At 48.5% G+C, this 18,232-nt stretch overlaps 1 protein-coding gene and 1 long non-coding RNA gene across 2 annotated transcripts in view; both read right to left on the bottom strand.

The window, feature by feature from the left end:
- Nucleotides 1-1,127: 1,127 nt before the first annotated feature.
- On the bottom strand, nucleotides 1,128-2,089 carry LOC144094516 (uncharacterized). The gene is made up of 2 exons (XR_013306506.1): nucleotides 1,888-2,089; nucleotides 1,128-1,340 (listed from the first exon to the last, which is right to left on the bottom strand). It is a non-coding gene; the product is annotated as an uncharacterized LOC144094516 (long non-coding RNA).
- A 3,976-nt stretch (nucleotides 2,090-6,065) lies between these two features.
- The window catches only part of Ciao1 (cytosolic iron-sulfur assembly component 1), a 33,464-nt gene continuing 21,297 nt past the window's right edge, over nucleotides 6,066-18,232 (bottom strand). The window contains exons 3-5 of the mRNA XM_077668267.1: nucleotides 7,256-7,344; nucleotides 6,425-6,687; nucleotides 6,066-6,338 (exon numbers count right to left, since the gene is read on the bottom strand). Of these exons, the coding sequence (XP_077524393.1) occupies nucleotides 6,101-6,338; nucleotides 6,425-6,687; nucleotides 7,256-7,344 (590 nt within the window). The 3' untranslated portion in view covers nucleotides 6,066-6,100. The remainder of the gene's footprint in view (nucleotides 6,339-6,424; nucleotides 6,688-7,255; nucleotides 7,345-18,232) is intronic.

Raw genomic sequence — 18,232 nt, 5'->3', positions numbered from 1 at the left:
TGGTCAACAGGCAAACAGGGCGCTGTTTGAATGAATGGCTTCGAGAGCACAAAAGATGCCTAAAGGGCGCCATCACCAGTGAATTAGCAAAACATTGCAGACAGCATGAACGCGCTCCGCAGCTTATCAACACAAAGGTAATCCCGTCGTATTTTGATCAACGGACCAGGAATATTGAAGAAGCCTTCAACATCCGACCAAAGAGCGACATATGCGTCTGCATACCTTCAATAGCGCTTCGTGAAAGAGAAATTGATTATCTGCGTGGGATGTATTAATATTTCATCACGTGTACATCTTATGCGTTTTTCATGCTTCTTTCTTTTCCTTCTTATACGAGCGAGATGTATATCCCCTTCAGCGGCGGTGTGTACAATTGTACACATCAAATTTGCCGCCACTTTGCGCTCCCGCCCCTGTTTCAAACAAGCTGACACCCCACGTGATCATTGATACATGCCTTATAAATGGACAACTAGCGCCATCTAGTTACTGCGCACCAAACCTGAGGCCCAAATAAGCACTCAAGATGGACGCCTCCACCTTTTACGGATCTGCAAGTGAGTGCTTTGGAATTTTTTTTATTTTTGGCGTGTAAAAAATATTTACGAACATGGTGTTCATATCAGCTTAACACAGAAGGTTATGGGTTATCGCAAGCGAGAGGTTTTGCGGTTTTTGTTAAAGATGGCTCTGTGCCAGGCAGTGAAATATCCTTGTGTACAATTGTACACATGGCGCCTCAAGGCTGCCTCACCAGATAACGTGTTTTTGTATTTTATTTCTTTTTTAACTAGTAATGGTGAACTTATTATATATATATATATATATATATATATATATATATATATATATATATATATATATATATATATATATATATATATATATATATATATATATTGTACATTATAGGTCTCAGAGAGCACTCAGTATGCCGGAAAAAGCATCGACTAGGGCTGCGTTCCAATACTCTAGACGTCTAACAAGACGTCTAGTGTGACGTCTAGGAAGCAGTCTACATGTCCATGTATTGGAACTTGTCTACTGCTCACGCCGCCTCGCGGCATAATAATGTAACTAAAGCTTATGAACAGTTGTACTACTATTTTTCACAAACTGAGCAATAACGATAATTAAAAACGTGTTTTCAACAAGTTTACACATTTCTTCTGCAATGACTTTGCGCGTAAACCGGACTGGTGGATGTGCCTATCGGTCAGTCTACTTGTAGCAGACGGGGTCGCTCTCCGAAGACGACGCTAAAGAGATATGCGATTATTCTTTTATTATTGATGCTAAACTGCACATGCTCCTCGAACGTGTTCGTCCAGACGGTCCTGTAAACATAAGAAAGAATACGAAAGACTGTAATCAATATGCGCGAAATGCGATACGGCTAATATACACTGCAACAGGAAAACACATACGTGACATTAAACCTGCTGTCTGCCGTACGTGGCACTCGGAGACAGCGAGAGACCTAAATACAGCAGCGATCTTTAATCCTGCAAAGACTAAAATCAATTCGCAACATGCCGGTCTATTTGTTCTGAGAGTGTAGAGATAAAAAGGAATGCACGCGAAAGAGTTGATGCAACTAATACAGCAACAGAAGAACACATTTGTTAACCGTCACGCCAGCCGTCTTAACGCCCGTCGAGGAAACCAACGACAGCGACGAGTATTCTCTAAAATCAAGGTGCTAATTAAGATCCGGCATAGTCAGATGCCGGATCACGTAAACAGACCTACAGCGTCCGCTCCTGTAGCAAAGCTCTCAACTGCACGATTTTCTCCTGCGTGATTCCCTGCTAGGAATCGCACGTCCACGAAGATTAATTAGCCACTAGTTTGCGTACCAAATAACATAATGGAATGACTCACATTTTTCCTTTCCTATACTCCGTGTACAGTTCGACGCCTGCTAGAGCACGACTCGCTCATCCGCGTATATCAGCTCCGCCATCTTTAGACAGCAAGTTAGCCTGCATCGATGTGGACTTCGGCGAAGCAGTCTCATAAGACTGCTTCGCCGAGAAATGGAACGCGTCCCAAGATGGCGGCTGTCCGGCTAGACGTCTAAGTAGCCGTCTACTTGGGACTATTGGAACGCAGCCTAGGTCTGCTCAAGCTCTTTTCGCCAAAATAGCCGACGGGAACATCTCAGATGGGGACTTCTCGGACGATGAATTCGAAGAATCACCCGAATTTTTGGTTAGTAAGATTTGGCAATACACGAAAGCAGTTTGAAACATCTCCCGATATATTTCTTAAACTTTTTCATTTCATTCTAGGCAACTTCAAATGAAGATTCTTTGATAATAGACCACACCATCAGTAGTAGTAGTGATGATGAAGAGAATGTGCAGCCAGTGGGGCCACCGCCAACGAAAAGTAAGAAAACCGTGGTGAAGTGGATTAAGAAGAAATTCTCGCCGGTAAACACTGAATGCACCTTCATTCCTAACCGCGGATCAGCGGTACTTGAGCCACTTGGGTACTTCATGAAGTACTTTCCAAAGAACATTTTTGACGATCTAGCACATTTCACCAACACTTATGTGCTGAAAAGAGATGGAGTCGAGCTAAAATACCACATCGGAAGAAATCAAAGTCTTTATTGGCATTATGATACGAATGGGAATCTTGAAATTTCCGAGAATCCGAATGTATTGGCAGGAGGACACAAGAATCCCCTGCATTGCAGATGCAATGACATGCAAACGCTTTTTCAAGCTACGAGCAGCACTGCATGTTACTGACGTCGATGCTCCTCCGGATCCGCTGAAGAACAAGTTTTGGAAAGTGGCGCCAATCATTGATGCCGTCAGATGTCGATGTCTCGCTTTAGAACCTCTCACAGAAAGCAGCACTGACGAACAAATGGTGCCCTTCACAGGAAGGGTCCCCGCTAAGCAGTTTGTGAAGAACAAGCCAAACCCTGAAGGACTTAAAGTATTCGTCCGCTGTAGTTCAGACGGCATGGCTCATGACTTTGAGCTCTATCAAGGGAAAGGAACTGGCGTAAGCAACGACCATTCACATTTGGGCCTTGGTGGTTCGGTTGTGATGCGGCTTGCGGAAGCGCTCCCGCATGGTCTCAACATGAGATGCTTCATGGACAATTATTTTTCTTCTGTGACGCTCTTCCGAGAGCTGGAATTGCTTGGAATTTTAGCGTCTGGCACGATTAGGGCCAACAGACTTCTAGGCTGTGAGCTGAAAAGCGAAAAAGAGCTGAAGAAGGGAGGGCGCGGAAGCTACGACTTCAAGATTGTTGAAAAGGAACACGTGGTCACTGTTCGCTGGCACGACAATTGTCCAGTCAACATGATCTCTGCAGTTGTAGGACTAGGCACGATCACCAAGGTGAAGAGATGGAGTGAAGCAGCAAAGGAGCATGTCGACATCAACTGCCCGCAGGTAATCGCCGAGTACAATCGATTTTTGGGTGGCGTCGACGAGTTGGACTTTTTGATGTCGCTCTACCCCCTTCGTGCAAAGACGAAGAAATGACCAGTAAGGGTAATCTCTCACTTCCTTTCCGTTGCAGTTTGTAACAGCTGGCTTGAGTACATTCGCGATGCTAACGCAGAGGGACTGCCAAAAAAGGATATGAAGGATGTTATGGCGTTTCAGTCCGACATTGCAAGGAGCTTGATTGCAAGCAACAGGATTGCACCCAACAAGAGGGGAAGACCAAGCACCAGCTCTGCAAAGGCTGCCCGAAAGTCAAATATCGGCATGCCTATGCCGACAAACTCTGCAAGGTTTGACGGAAACAATCACTGGCCAATTCACATGAATGCCAACTTCCCGCAAAGGTGCCGAAACACAGGCTATGTTTCGAAGTCCCGAGTTTGCTGTCGCAAATGCGGAGTTTTCCTCTGCCTAAGTGCCACAAAGGATTGTTACTATGAATTTCATACCAAAAAGTAGAAGCAATCGAAGTGGGCAAGCTGATAGGAATTGAAAATTCATTCTGAAGTACTTGTGAAGAGTTACAGCATCTGGAAATAGTTCTTCCTGTGTGAGAGGCTGTTGACATACTTTACGGCCTAGAGGCGCCTTGTGTACAAATGCACACATCACAAAAAAATTTTTGTTGACTCAATAAACACGTTTTTTTTTTCATACCACTCAGTTTTGGTTGCTGTTTATAGGCAATATTTGAAGGAATCACAATTTTCCTTCTTGTTGTCTTAATTCGCGCCTGAAGGGGATATATTCGACGAACGTGCATTAAAAATCTGGTTGTTATTCAGCGTCGTGTCCCGCCTCTCTATTTGTATCGTGCTGCGCTGCTCCCGTCACAAGATCATGCTCCAACTAGCCCAAATTTTCACCTTGTAAAGCACATTTCATGTAAACAGGTATGTCTGAATGGCCTAGCCAGCAAACATTCACGCGAGCTGACAAATATATTACACCACCTGTAACGTAAGCATGTGCCTGAATTATGGCACATATGTGCGCTTAGATTCCTGAAGTCTGCATGAAAAAGAAGAAATAATTTTATTCAGCCAGAGTCGATAAATCGAGCATTAACCTTTTGGGGCTGTCCCTTTTTTTTTAATTGGTTTTTTGGGGAAAGGAAATGGCGCAGTATCTGTCTCATATATCGTTGGACACCTGAACCGCGCCGTAAGGGAAGGGATAAAGGAGGGAGTGAAAGAAGAAAGGAAGAATAGGTGCCGTAGTGGAGGGCTCCGGAATAATTTCGACCACCTGGGGATCTTTAACGTGCACTGACATCGCACAGCACACGGGCGCCTTAGCGTTTTTCCTCCATAAAAACGCAGCCGCCGCGGTCGGATTCGAACCCGGGAACTCTGGATCAGTAGTCGAGCGCCCTAACCACTGAGCCACCGCGGCGGGTAGGGGCTGTCCCTGGGACGCACTTTTTGGACACGGCTAGTTCTGGGGACGTTTTTTGGACGTCTTCGGGAAAAATGAGAACCTCCTGAGGACGTTCCAAATGTCCTGATGGGATATTTCTGGGAGATTTTGTGTTTGTTGGGATGTTCCCGGTGCCACGTAGACTCCTTGGATGATAATGCCGCTTTCCAGAACCCGAACACAGCAGGCTTCATTATTCACCGCGATCGAAGGGAGATGTCTTGACAGCGGTGTTACCTTGTTTCACGTACACACAGACTCCAGCGTTCTTATTTGGTTCAAGCCAACCGCCAGGCGACAACCTCAGGATAGGAAGAGTTAATCTTCTTTTGTCTATACCGCCGTTTAGCATCGGCTGGACTCCTCTGTATGCATGTCAAACGTTGCGATACAGACGCCCACTACATCTCTGCCTTTTATATACAATCCTGCGCATTCGACGCGGTGTTCGGGTGATAGAGCGGCGCCTGGCGAGGCGGCGAAGAACGCGGCGCAGCTGTGGGGTCTCTCTGGTTACCATGGTATCGGCGCATGCGCACCACTGCTCATCCGCGTGACGTCACGCTCAGCTTTGACGGTGGAGCGGGCGAGCGGCCGCGGCGACGGCGAAGCGCACGCCGCACTTTGCTCCTCTTCGGTTGTTATGGTAACGGCGCATGCGCACAACTGGCCTCTCCCATGTACCGCGAAATACTCGACTGGTAGCCCAGTGTAGCTATCGCTACAAAAACTGTGCGCTCGCACCACTTTAATTTCTTTGCCTGCGGGAAAACTTGCTGTGCGCAAGACAAGCCTCGAAATGGGTGAATTCAACGTGCGGCAGTGGTCCTGTACGTCGCGCTCCACGTCGGCACTCGTTTTTCACACTCGATGACTTCACGCAGTTCACGGGCGTGTCCACTGGCACGCTTTCGCAGGTACAGACGGAAATTCGCGTAATTCGCGATTCACGGGTCACAAGGGGTCGTCCAATGCTGCTGCGGCGGCCGCGCGAACATTGTGAAAGCCGCAATAACACTACTTGGCTGTTTGCGTAACAAGCACAGCGCTATCATAGATGCTGGCGACGTATGCTCCATGCCATTGCAGCAGCTCGTTATATTTTAGCGCATCGATACGTCGTGATATGTTGCAAGTAAGCGCAACGATCAAGGTCAAGGCCATACAAACACGGACGGGACGTTTATTGACAGAACAGTTACTGGACGACCATCGGCGGCGGCTCTAGCTGCCAGATGCGCACCCGGCCTTCGTCGCCCGCCGAGGCGAGCAGGCCCGGCGAGGCTGGGTTCCAGGCAACGCAGTTGACGTCCTGTTCGTGCGATTCGTGGCACGCTAGCCGCCACGAGGGCTCTCCCGAGCCGGGCTGTTCCTCGACGAACACGCGGACGCCGTTGTCGCCGCATCCCGTGGCCAGCAGACCCGTGAGCGGACACCTGCGAGTATTGTGACGGCTGTGGTCGCTGGATGCTACACTTAGGTGCAGTGAAATTGAGGCAAAGCCGCGTCCTGCAGCGCTCACCAGGAGACACTGTACACGGGCCGCGGGTGCAGAGTGGACACCGTGCCCTCGCACCTCCAGCGGGCCTCGGCCGACCCCTGGAGGCGGCTCCAGATGCGCACGCTGCCGTCGGCGCTGGCCGAGGCGAGGCGGTGGCCGCGGCCGTCGAAGCACACCGACCACACGGTGCTCTCGTGCTCGGTGAGCGTGCACACGCACTCCCAGTCGTCCAGCTGCTCGGCGTACACGCGCACGCTGTTGTCGTAGCTAGCGGACACCAGCTCCTGCGGCATGAGACCATGTGCTGCTCACCACGCGTGCCCTGCACAAGAAAGCTGTAGGGAACGCTGCAATGGCCACATAAAAGGCGCCTCATCCAACTGGAGCTACTGTGTCGTGAAACGCAACGCTGTCCGGTCGTCTGTGGGAAGTTTGTACAGAAGCAACTAATGCAAAACCACCTATTGCGCACAAACTGCTCGCACGTAGAGCAGCGGCGTACACTAAACAACACATGCTCAGCAAGTCAATTAAACCAGAAAGTACCGGGCCCCACGAAGCGAAAAGAAAGATTCGTTTGCAAGCGCTCAGAAAGTTTAAAAAGCGGTCAAATGCTGTCGTTTTTACGCCGCGTGCACAGCGTTCGTGGCGCAATCCATGCTTTGTCTTGTGGGGAAGATGCACGGCATGCAGTACCCTGGCCTCTCCTGCTTAAAACTTGCACGGCAGGCAAGAACAGTCCAAACTTTTTTCGGGTGCGAGAATAACCAGACTTCTTTTGACCAGTATCCACTCTGAACTGCAGAAGCTTCTGGAGACAACCGGTGTTTCAAGGCGACAGCATTCTTTCACCTCTTCCGTACGATGCCAGAGCACAGCTTTGACGTCTTGGCTATGGCATGTCTGGACGGATGCGCACTCGTACTCGTCAGAATCGTCCACTGCAGGAAAGCAAGACATCTCAGCAATACAGAAGGCACAACCTGCTGTAGAATGAACACACAACTCGCACTCTGTCTCTTTGAGCACTGGCTCCTGGTTTGGTCACTTTGTCCCCAAGATCGGCTGTGTCCGCGTCAGCAAAACAGGTGGCTACACAAAGCTTGCAAGACTCAGCATACAAAAAGGAAGCATAGGACCAAGAAGGTCGACAGGACGGAGCAGTGATAGCGGAGCGCTTTTGTGCGCTGAGTCCTGCAAGCATGGAATCAAACCAACTAGCCCAACAACACAAATACACGGCGAAAAGTACCAGGACTTCGCTCGCGTGTGTCAACACTATATGACGGGGCTAACTCTGAATGCCCTGCACGCTGGTAGGCCACACTCTGTGCTTTTGTACTAATGTCCACGGGTGGCTTCATAAGGAGGAGGGACGCCGCCCACCCCCTTCCCCTAAAGCGTAAAATTTTACTTAGGAGAAACATGCTGAGCCCCATTTTTTTTTCAACGAAAAGGTCCAGAAAAAAACTTAAGGGACACATAATTCGCATGTTGAGAACGCGATAGTATCAAAGTGTGAAGTCCATTCGGCCTGCATGCTTCTCCGGCACTGCTGCCGCCGATACTCCTCCTTCAGCGACATTTCCAAGACCGCTTGCGGGGATTTTCCGCTGCGGTACGTACACATGCGGCGTTGATTCTGGCTCCGCTCTAACTTGATACGCGGAGCTGTCTACACGTCTGCACTGTTGGATTAGGGGCTCGGAGTCGCTCTCGACGGATCCACGGGTCATGAACGACGCTTGCTTCGAACATCGCCACCACCACCAGGACAGGAGTGCCGACGAGTTAAAGGAGTTGGATGATAGGAGGAAGGAGACTTGGGGGTTTATTTACATTATTACAGGAGGAATGATCACAATGAAGGACGCAAAATGGAGCATCCCAAAAGGAGCATCGAGGAGGAGCATTAAAAGGGAGCTCCTTTTTAATGCTCAATCATGTCTTCTTGAGTGCTTGGAGGTGGCGCTTCAATCTCACGCCCCCGAAGGGACTGGTGGCAGTGGTGGGATTGGAGCGCCACTTCCAACAGCACACAACCAAGCGCAGCTACCAACTACTGCCGAGCCCGCAACCACGCTCGGGTATGCCACGTGACCCCGTGACGTCAGCACTCTCAACAAATCAGCGAATTTTATGACTAACCACACGGTGTTTCCTAGCGGACTAGAGAACTCAGCCATGCCACGTGGTGTTATGACGCCACACACGCCGTAGACCAATCAGCACTGTGCTATATGTCAAGTGACCTTGTGACGTCATCACACTCTCGACAAATCAGCGAATCTTATAACTAACCAAGCCGTTTTCTAACGCGCTAGCGTTAAAGGCCCCGGCCGTTAGCCAGAAAATCCGGCGTCGGCGTTGTGAGCGAAAAATCACGAGCATGACCCCATCAGCTGGAGCCCAGAGAGCAACCTAGGAGGAAGGTGGGCCACCTATGTCACGTGACCTTGCAGTATAATCACAACCTGCCCGCCGGATAGCAGAAGTGGGCGACCTCATGAGGTCGCGACCTCACGAGGTTGACCTCAACCTCAAGGAGTGTGATGATGTTGAGATGAGGTCGGTGACAGCTTGAAATTTTATGAGTGAGGTCAGCAAATCGGACCTCAACCTCACACGTGAGTTTTAGGTTGATTGAGGTCGTCATTCGATAAAGTCAGATTTTGAGGTCAAGGTCTTTCGCAGTTTACTCCGACAGGCGCCCCTTCCGAAGCGCAGTTTACGGCGCTGAGCAGTGGCGCTTGGCGTCCGGTTACCTCGCATGGAAAAACAGATGCCGCGGCTCGCTCCTAGCTTTCCCCGAGTCCACCGCAATGTATTTTAGGTATCTACGCTCCCTTCTATCTTTCTTGGAACGAGTGCGGCCGCGTCTCTCCCGTTGGGGTAGAGGCTGCCTAAGGTCGGGCGATAGAGCTGCTGATTGGACGAAAAAGAAAACGAGTCCAAGAGTGACATTTTTTTAGGTTTCTTCGCAGTCTTCCCCTTCGAATCGTATACTATACTTCCGTTTATTCCCTTTCGATAAATATTAACAGGAGATGTAAATATTATTTATTTTTATCTCCACCCGAATAACATCTAGTCTCTTCTTCCTTGTTCTGGATCGCAATTTCATACAATCGTGGCCCGTTAATATCGACACGTCTGTCGCCGTCAAAAAGTGTCCATAAAGTGGATTGTCCATGAAATGAATATACGGGAAAGAGACAAGCCCAATTTATTGCGAAAAGAAGTTGGCGATGAGTGTTTCCTTCCGTGCATACCGAGGAGACCATTATTACTAAATGTAAATGAAAGCTGAGGTATACGTGTAGGGGCATTATGTCGGTTGCCGTTATCCTAGAGAAACTGAGGCGTTTTTTGTGGCGACTCATAGCCATGGCAGCAGGCTTCAATGACCAGATTTAGTCCATGTCTTTTTGTTAAGTGCAGTACGAAGCACACGACACCACTCAGTCGTCGCTTGTACTATAGTCAATCTGCCACATCACAGAAGCATTCAGTTGCCTCCTTTCGAGCTTCGTGCTGGTCATTTTAAAGCTTCAGATCGGCGCCCTCACTATGGACAGCTTGCAAACAATTTTCTTCACATTCGTGCACAGACTGATTGGAGGGTAGAACTGTAACCGCCGGATATGAGCTTCGAGGATTGTGAATATAAACATTAATGTGCAGCTTTGTATAGGCGAGTGGCTGCGTTTAGCTTCGGAGGTGCCCTGGAGCGTTCGCGCCCTGTTCGTTTCCGGTGTCCGCCCCCCTGCTCGAGGCGACCGTGGCCAAGAGCACGGTAACGCGAGAGCAGAGCCGTGCGCATTCGTACCGTCTTGTCGGCTTCAAAAGTGCGCCGTCGGCATTCTCAGACGACCCAAGGGCCGAGCCCATCAGCCTATCGTCTGGGGATGGTTACGCCAGTGCAGTAAGTTTTCTCCCTGGACCCGCCAATCTCCGAAATGCGCTGTACGCCGCTTTAGCAGGCCAGGAACCGAGGTAGCAGTATGCTGCCTATGAATACCCGCGCGATATGCATTCTTGCCTCCCGCTTGTTGCGGCGGCGACCGGAAAACAGGACAAAGGCGGGGCAACACGCAACGATGTTGCGGCAACGATGTTGCGGCACCGCCGTTATCGGCAGAACAGCTCTGGCCTTCTTGAAGAGCCACTGAAAGTTGCAGAGGCGCGACCGGGCGCCAGCGGGGTGCTTCGAGGGCTCCGTTGACCGAGAGGGTTGACCGAGCCGCTCTAGGCAGCCCCGCCGCACTATTGATGCTTCTTTTGACTTGGCGGCAAGTGCCGTCTCGCTTTTCGAAGAAATGGCGATATTCGAAGCGCTCATCCCAAGGGCTGCATGAAGTAGAGTGAAAAGGTGCTGCCAGAGTTTCCCGGCTAGCCGCAGACGAGGCAACTATAAGTCTATAACGAAGTGAGAACCGAGCAGTGACGAGGCAGAGAGGGCAGACACAAACGAAGCGCTGACTAACAAGCAAGTGTTTATCGACGTTCCTCTGCTCTAATTTCGTCGCTATGCTCCAACCGGCCCAAATTTCCCACTTTGCTGAAGACAACTGCAGATATTGCTCTCTTTTTGCTTTTAGACGGACCGCAGCATGGGAAATTGTAGCGAACGGGCACTGGGCCATAGAAACGCTCGTTTGGTCCAACCACGTGACGGGTATCATTTTTGTTTCCGAATCTCTTCTTTTTGTATGCAAACTTAAGTTCCTCGACTCCAAGACTGATGTGCCTCCAGCAAGCTCCATCCCTGATGGGCCAAAAATCACATCAGCCTCCGGCATACTATGGTGGGATATCCAGAAAAAAATACTTTTACTTGTGTGCTGCCACCAAGGCGCGGATACTGCTTCGCGTTGGTCGAAATGGTTGCTAAAACACAGGAAAGTATTATGGGCACCACAATGGGGTTTTTAGTTTTGGTACTTTAATATGCAGACATTGCGGAAGGGTGTAGAAGAACTATATGTAAAAACACTGGAAGATATCTACGATGACTGCAGGGCTACCATAGTCCTCCATAAAGTCAGCAATAAATTCGAATGAGGAAGGGCGTCAGGCACAACATGATCACGCCAATGCTGTTCACCACCTGTTTAGAGGAAGTATTCCAATACTTAATTTGGGAACCGTGTGGGATAAGTTTTAATGGAGAATACCTTAGTAATCTATGATTATTTGATGACATTGCCTTGTTAAGTTACTCAGAATATGAACTGTAAAGCATGATGATTCAGTTAGACAGGAAGAGCAAAATGGTGGGTCTAAAAATTAATATGCAGAAAATCAAAGTAATTTTCAACAGTCTCTGAAGTGAACATCATTTTATGGTTGGTAGGGAGGCGCTGGAAGTGGTCAAGGAATATGTCTACTTAGGGCAGGTAGTGGTGGCAGATCCGAATCACAAGAGTGAAACAACGAGAATAAGAATGAGGCGGACTGGATATGGCAGGTTCTCTCAGATCATGAATGGCAGTTTACCAATATCTTTAAAGAGTAAGGTATATAACAGTTGTATGTTGCCGGTACTCACCTTGGAGCAGAAACATGGAGGCTAACAAAAAGGGTTCTGCTTAAGTTGAGGACAATGCAGCGAACTATGGAAAGAAAAATTATAAGTCTAACGTTAAGACAGAGGAAGAGGGCAGAGTGAGTAAGGGTACAAACGCGCGTTAATGACATCCTAGTTGAAATCAAGAGGAAGAAATAGGCTTCGGCAGGGCATGTAATGCGAAGGCAAGATAACCGACGTTCCTTAAGGGTAACGGAGTGGATTCCAAGAGAAGGCACGCATAGCAGGGGGCGGCAGAAAGTTAGGCGGGAGGATGAGATTAAGTTCGCAGGAATACAGTCAGGGCCGGATTAAGAAAAATGGGGGCCCTGGGCTAATGCGCATGCAGGCCCCCTTTCTCCATACTGACCCCCCCCCCCCCCCCCCTGTCGCCTGCTACGCTACTGGAAATATGCCATGTTTCATTTTAATTTCACCAAATTAAGAAGAACAAAGTGCGATCAACGGGATTATTATTATTATTGTTATTATTATAAGGAAAACAACAAAACTTGCTTGAAACGCGTGCTGTTGTAAACACCAACACATATATCCACTCTGTGATTAATCTGCATTCTGTTTTCAGCAAACGCTAGGCTTTAAGGAAAAGTTTAGTGCACTCCAGACGAACAAGAACGTATAAAAGACAACACAGCTCAGATGTCCATCCTTCTGAAGCTACGCTTTGTTTGCATCACTAAGTTTAATCCCGTGAGGAGATGCATAGTTGTATCCAAAACATTCTTTATTAAAATTCAAGCATCAGACTGCAGTGATCGTTATACACGTTGCTCTATAAATATGCAATAGATATATAAATACTTAAGGCAACACAAACACCATAAAACGTGACATTGAAGATGCCGACCACAACAAAGTAAAGAACACACAAAAGACATTTCAGCTCCCATACGGGAGCCTTGTTCACAGTAAAAAACGAGAAGCGGGTGCGCGAGCTTATGTATGCTTGAAAAGGGGGCCCACGGAGCGTGCGCAAGCAGTTGTCAGATTTCCGCAGTTTTGGTTCAAGGTGTGAGAGGTCATTTGTATAATCAAAGATTCCAGGTAAAGGCGAGGGAATTTCCTCTTTTCGGCTGCAAGAACTTGTGCCTTGCCCCAGTCGATAATGTGCTGTTTCGATATGCAGTGTTTGGCGATAGCACTGGAACTCACTTTTCTGTTTTTAACGTTGTTTTTGTGATTTTTTAGGTGCCTTTCGAAGCTGCCAGTTTCGCCAATGTAGATGAAGTCACAGTTGGAGAAGGGAATGCTGTAAACCACGCCGGGATATTGTTCTTTTGGAAGAACGTCCTTTACGTTGGCCAAAGCATGTCGCAGTTTTCTGGTCGGAACGTGGGCAATGTCAACATTGAAGCTGCGCAGAATGCATGCCAACGCCTCGCTGATTCCAGGGGTGTAGGGAACAGCAGCACGTTTCAGGAGGGAAGACACAGCAGTTTCACGTTCTGGTCGACAAAGCTGTTTTTCGACCAATGCCACGAAAGATGTTGGGTAGTCATTGCGTGAAAGTTCTTTCCGCACCATATCAAAGTCGTTTGCCCTGTCTTCGGGAGAACTGCAAATGCGATGGCTCCTTTTTAATAAGGTGGCAGCAACCGATCTCTTATGTGAGGCTGGGTGGACGGATCTAAAGTTGAGATAACATCCCGTGTGGGTGGGTTTCCTAAAAACGCTAAATGATAGTTTGTCACTATCGCATTTTACCAAGACGTCTAGAAAGGGCAATGCACCGTTCGCCTCAGCCTCGGTGGTGAACTCAATGGTGTCCTCTATGGAGTTCAAATGTGATAAAATACAAAAAGCGTGTTGCTGAGGCAGAACTGTACGAGTCTGCAGAGGTCAGGAATGTCAATAGGGGTCCTTTCAGGAAAGGATCTGGCAGACTCGAGGGCAGAAGAGCAGGCTTGTACGGCAAGGTCAACAGGGACGCACGCGAAAAGCGACTTGACGTCAAACGAGACTAGCAGCTAGTTGTCGTCCAGTGATATGTCGCTTACCTTCTCGATGAACTGAGTCGAATTTCGTCCGTGTGTCGAACCACAACCCACAAGAGGCGAGGTGATGCGATGAAGGTAACCAGAGAAGCTGTGGAGTGGGGAACAACTGTAGTCCACGATCGGATGCATCGGCATACTAGTCTTGTGCACTTTGGGAAGGCCGTATAGGGCGGGGGCCAAACCGTTGGTGCAGAAGAGTTCGAGGTCAAGTGGTTTGTGGGTCAGAGGGACGAAACATCAGTTTCTTTGTTGTGGTCGGCGTTTTCAATGTCATGTTCTATGATTCAACCCGACCAGGCGAGTTTTCGTCCAACTCTTGCTTTCATAATTGAGTTTAATGTGTTAACCGTGGATAAATTGATATATTTCTCTCCTTTTAAAATGGCATCTTTCGTGCCTTCGCTTTGGCGAAATCAGATATAGTCTGTTCGAAGGATAGATCGTGGAGGAAGTCACTTTCAATGGACATGACAGCAAGCGAGTTCACCTTGTCGTCAAGGAGGCTCGAACGAAGGCGATTTTTTATCAGCGACAACTTGGAAAACAATCGTTCGGTCTCACAGTTTGTTATGGGTATGCTTAAGTACATTCAAAAAGCAATAGAAAGGTTCGGAAACACATCAATAAGCTTTCTTTCGTCCAGCAACTTCATTATTCCCAGGAGACTCGTGTCCTGGCACACAGAGTTGTGCAGAAAGTTCGCAAACTGAACGATTTCAGCCCAAAATGCTGGCTCCAGATCAGTTTTGTAGGTTTTCACCAACTTCTCAGCATGCTGTGCCAGAGAGGCCTCGCTCCCAACATCTGTCAGCAATTTTAAGAATCCGAACCTTTCGTGGAGTTCGGTGTAGGCAGCCTTTCGCACTCACAAAGCAGTCTAGACTGTCAGGTACAACATTGTAGGTCTCTACGATAAACTTTTTTCTACCTTGTAGTGCACTATCGCTTTTTCCGTCCAGGTGCTTACTCAAAACGATGTGTTTGCCCTCATCCAGATAACATTGATTGGTACTTAGCGTGCGTGCTCTCTCTTCGAAGGTATCAAAGAGAGGTCGCAAAGAATTAACAAAACCTTCTAGAGAGCTGAGCAGGTCTACAGCAGTTGACCTGTCTAGACCTGGTTTCTGAAGTGCTGCGCTCGTTTTGTCAAAGCGCTCCAAGAATTCACTCCAAAAATCGGCATGAATGCAGTCTCTAGTTTTGTCATTTTCTTGAAGAAAGAGTGCACTTCATTCCTGGTGTCACTGTTTTCTTCCTCGTTTTTTGATATAGCTTCAAGGCAACACAAGACTGCATTGAAATTTTTCAGAATGGCCTTACATGATTCAGCGTGTCTTGACCACCTGGTCTCAGAGAGACCTTTCAAAACAAGCTGCTGGCCAGTTCCGCCCATGCTGTCCAAAAGATACCTCCATCGCTTAGGTGAGGCAACAAAGAACACATACAGTCTTTGAATTACAATGAAAAATTGGACAGCCTCAAGGCAACCGTGTATGCTACGCGCACCAACTAAGTTCAGTGAATGATTAGCACACGTGACGTAGACTGCCAATTCGTTCAGGTGTTTGATTTGAGCTTGCAGTCCTTTGTATTTTCCTGACATATTACTCGCATTATCATAAGCTTGGCCCCTACAATCATCAATTGAGATGCCATTGGTCGTCAAGAGGGACATCACGGTATCGAAAAGATACAAACCGGTATGCAATTCGATTGGAACAAATCCAAGCCAGCGTTGTTCGTACACTTTCCCATTTAAATAGTATCGTAAAACAACTGACAGCTGATCAACGTGAGTAAGGTCTGGAGTCGAATCAACAATTAAAGAGAAGTATTTTGCGCATTTCACTTTGTCAACGAGACGTTCCTTGACAGCCTTTGCCATATGCTCGATAAATCCATCACAAATGGTTTTTGACAGATACGATGGGTGACCTTTTCCTTTGTTCCCATAGCGTTTGATGTGCTCCTCTAGAAAGGGATCAAACTTGGCAATGGCCTCAAGCACTCACATATAATTGCCATTTCTCGGTAAACCAAAAATCTCCTCACAGACCCTATATGCTAGGTTGCGCTCAGCTAGAAGCTTAACTACGATGACTACGCGATTCAACACCCCTGTCCAGTAAGCGGTCTCAGTGACAAGATGCTTAACCAGCTCCTTGTCAACTGTCCTGCTCGAGTTAGAGCGGACGAGCCATGCTGCCACGCATTTCCGCAGTGCTCGACGCTATTTTCATGTGCGCAAACCTTTTCTTCTGCTCTTTTCCAATCAGGAAAGTTGTTCATGGTGAAAGCACTGGGGTTGCTTAAAATCGAAAATAGTTTGCACATGAAACAGTGAACGGAACCTTTGGACTACGAGTACATTAACCAGTGTTGCTCGTACGCCTCCCCATTTACAGCCTTTCACACGAAAAGAGGGGGTGACATATAGCGTTTCTGAGTTTTGTATTGCCTTTCGGTAGACGGAAAATTTTCTACCCGATTTTGAAAATACAATGGCCCTTTCTCAAGGCATACACTCCAAAAGCTGTCAGTAATAACGTCCAGCCATTTAGCAGGGTCACTTCGGAGAATCTCATAACGCACCTCTTGCTGCGGGGGTGTCTGTACTTCTCTGTTGCCGCAATGAGAAGCCATCTCGTTCGTCCTCTCGAGGCACACTTTGTGGGTGGGAACATGATTTTTTGAAGCCAGACTAACAGGAAACAAGTGAGTCGGTTCTTGGAGTGTTGTTTCCTGGAGCTTCTCAGTAGAAGGAGGCTCATCGGGGAGGTTTGGCAGCTGTTAATCAGCAGTAGTAGAAATCGGGTGTGGCGGACCGGACACCTGGAGCTCTTTGGCAGGGAACAGGGCTCCGTTAGCGTCGGTTGCTCAGAAATATGGACGACCGAGGTTGGCACCGTTTTCACAGGATCCAGACAACCAAGGTGAGTCAAAGCTTCTTGCCAGGGAACCGTGGTGATGGAGTTGCAAGTCCTCCACAGAAGCACAGTCGGTACTATTGGGAGTTCAACACGAACTCTGGGTAGAGCGATCATACTGCTCCGCAGAAGCTGCATTCAGTGGGTACTTTGTCATGTTTGGTATCTTCTTTTCATGCTCTTCTCTTTCTAATTTCGCCTTTCGTTTAGACGCACCACTTTGATGCTTCCGACCGAGCATTTTCGCATGAATGGATGCTAATTGTTCACCACAGCACCGGGCACTTTGTCAGTCCGACGCGACCGCAGGTGTCCAACGGTGGCTGTCCCAATGACTGGCGCATGCTGCCTGGATGTTCCGTGGCTGGCCGAGAGTGGTGCGTCCCCCGGGAACTCCTCAGCGGGCAGGTTTATGCAAGCTTAACCGGCGGCTCGGGGCTGAATAGCAGCCCGCGATCAACTTCCTTTCATAGACACGTGCCACGTCTGTCTGTTACTAGCGCCAAAGCAGGAGTTCACATACGCATAGAGTTCCTTGTACAAATTCCATCCTTTTTCGTACAAACTCACTCCTTCTCCCATTCCGGTCTCGTCTTCCTATTGGCTAAGAGCAATCATCTGTTCTGGGAGGTTTAGTGCAGGCAAGGTTACACGCCCTCAGTCACCTCTGAGTCATCTTTTTAGTTCTTTCTGGAAAGTTCGGCGGCCAGTCTGAGCTACTTTTTCAGTTGAGCGCGCGCGAGGGTGCGCAGCCACTAGGCAGGAATGGGCCCCGGAGACCGGGCTTTGTGTCCAGCTCTCCAACTTCCCCCTTCACTCTTCCGCAACCCTAGCCCGAACAGTGAACATTCCATGCCCCACGGCACGCGGACAAAAGCACGTGTGACGTCTTCTTTCCTTTCCTGCCTAGACTCTGCCATCAGAGTCATCATCATCTGCTGTCAGACTCATTCTCCCCCACCCAAATTACCATCACGGTAAAGAAAAGTCGAATGGGAGGCACTGTTTGGTACTGCAGCACGTCCTTTCTATGAGAACGACAGCGGCGGAGTTATCTGAGAGGTGGAGGGTGGCGTGGTGGTGACGAGGGGCAAGGGAGACTTAAGTCCTCAACCCACATTACATGTTTTAGGTGTTTCCCCTTGCCCCTCCTCTCCAGACAGCACTGGACAGATGGACTGACAGGAAACCACGAAAACTCTTCCAAGCAAACGCACCTCGCTTCGTAAGAAAAAGGGCCCCACCGGGGTGGCGGGGAATTCCTGTTTTTGCAGCTCGACAAGCTCTCTCCAAATGATCAGGCTAAACATATGCT

Source organism: Amblyomma americanum, chromosome 6, assembly GCF_052857255.1.
Source record: "Amblyomma americanum isolate KBUSLIRL-KWMA chromosome 6, ASM5285725v1, whole genome shotgun sequence".
NCBI lineage: Eukaryota > Metazoa > Arthropoda > Arachnida > Ixodida > Ixodidae > Amblyomma > Amblyomma americanum.
Note: the sequence above shows the minus strand (reverse complement) of the source record. Positions and strands in the feature narration are given on the sequence as shown.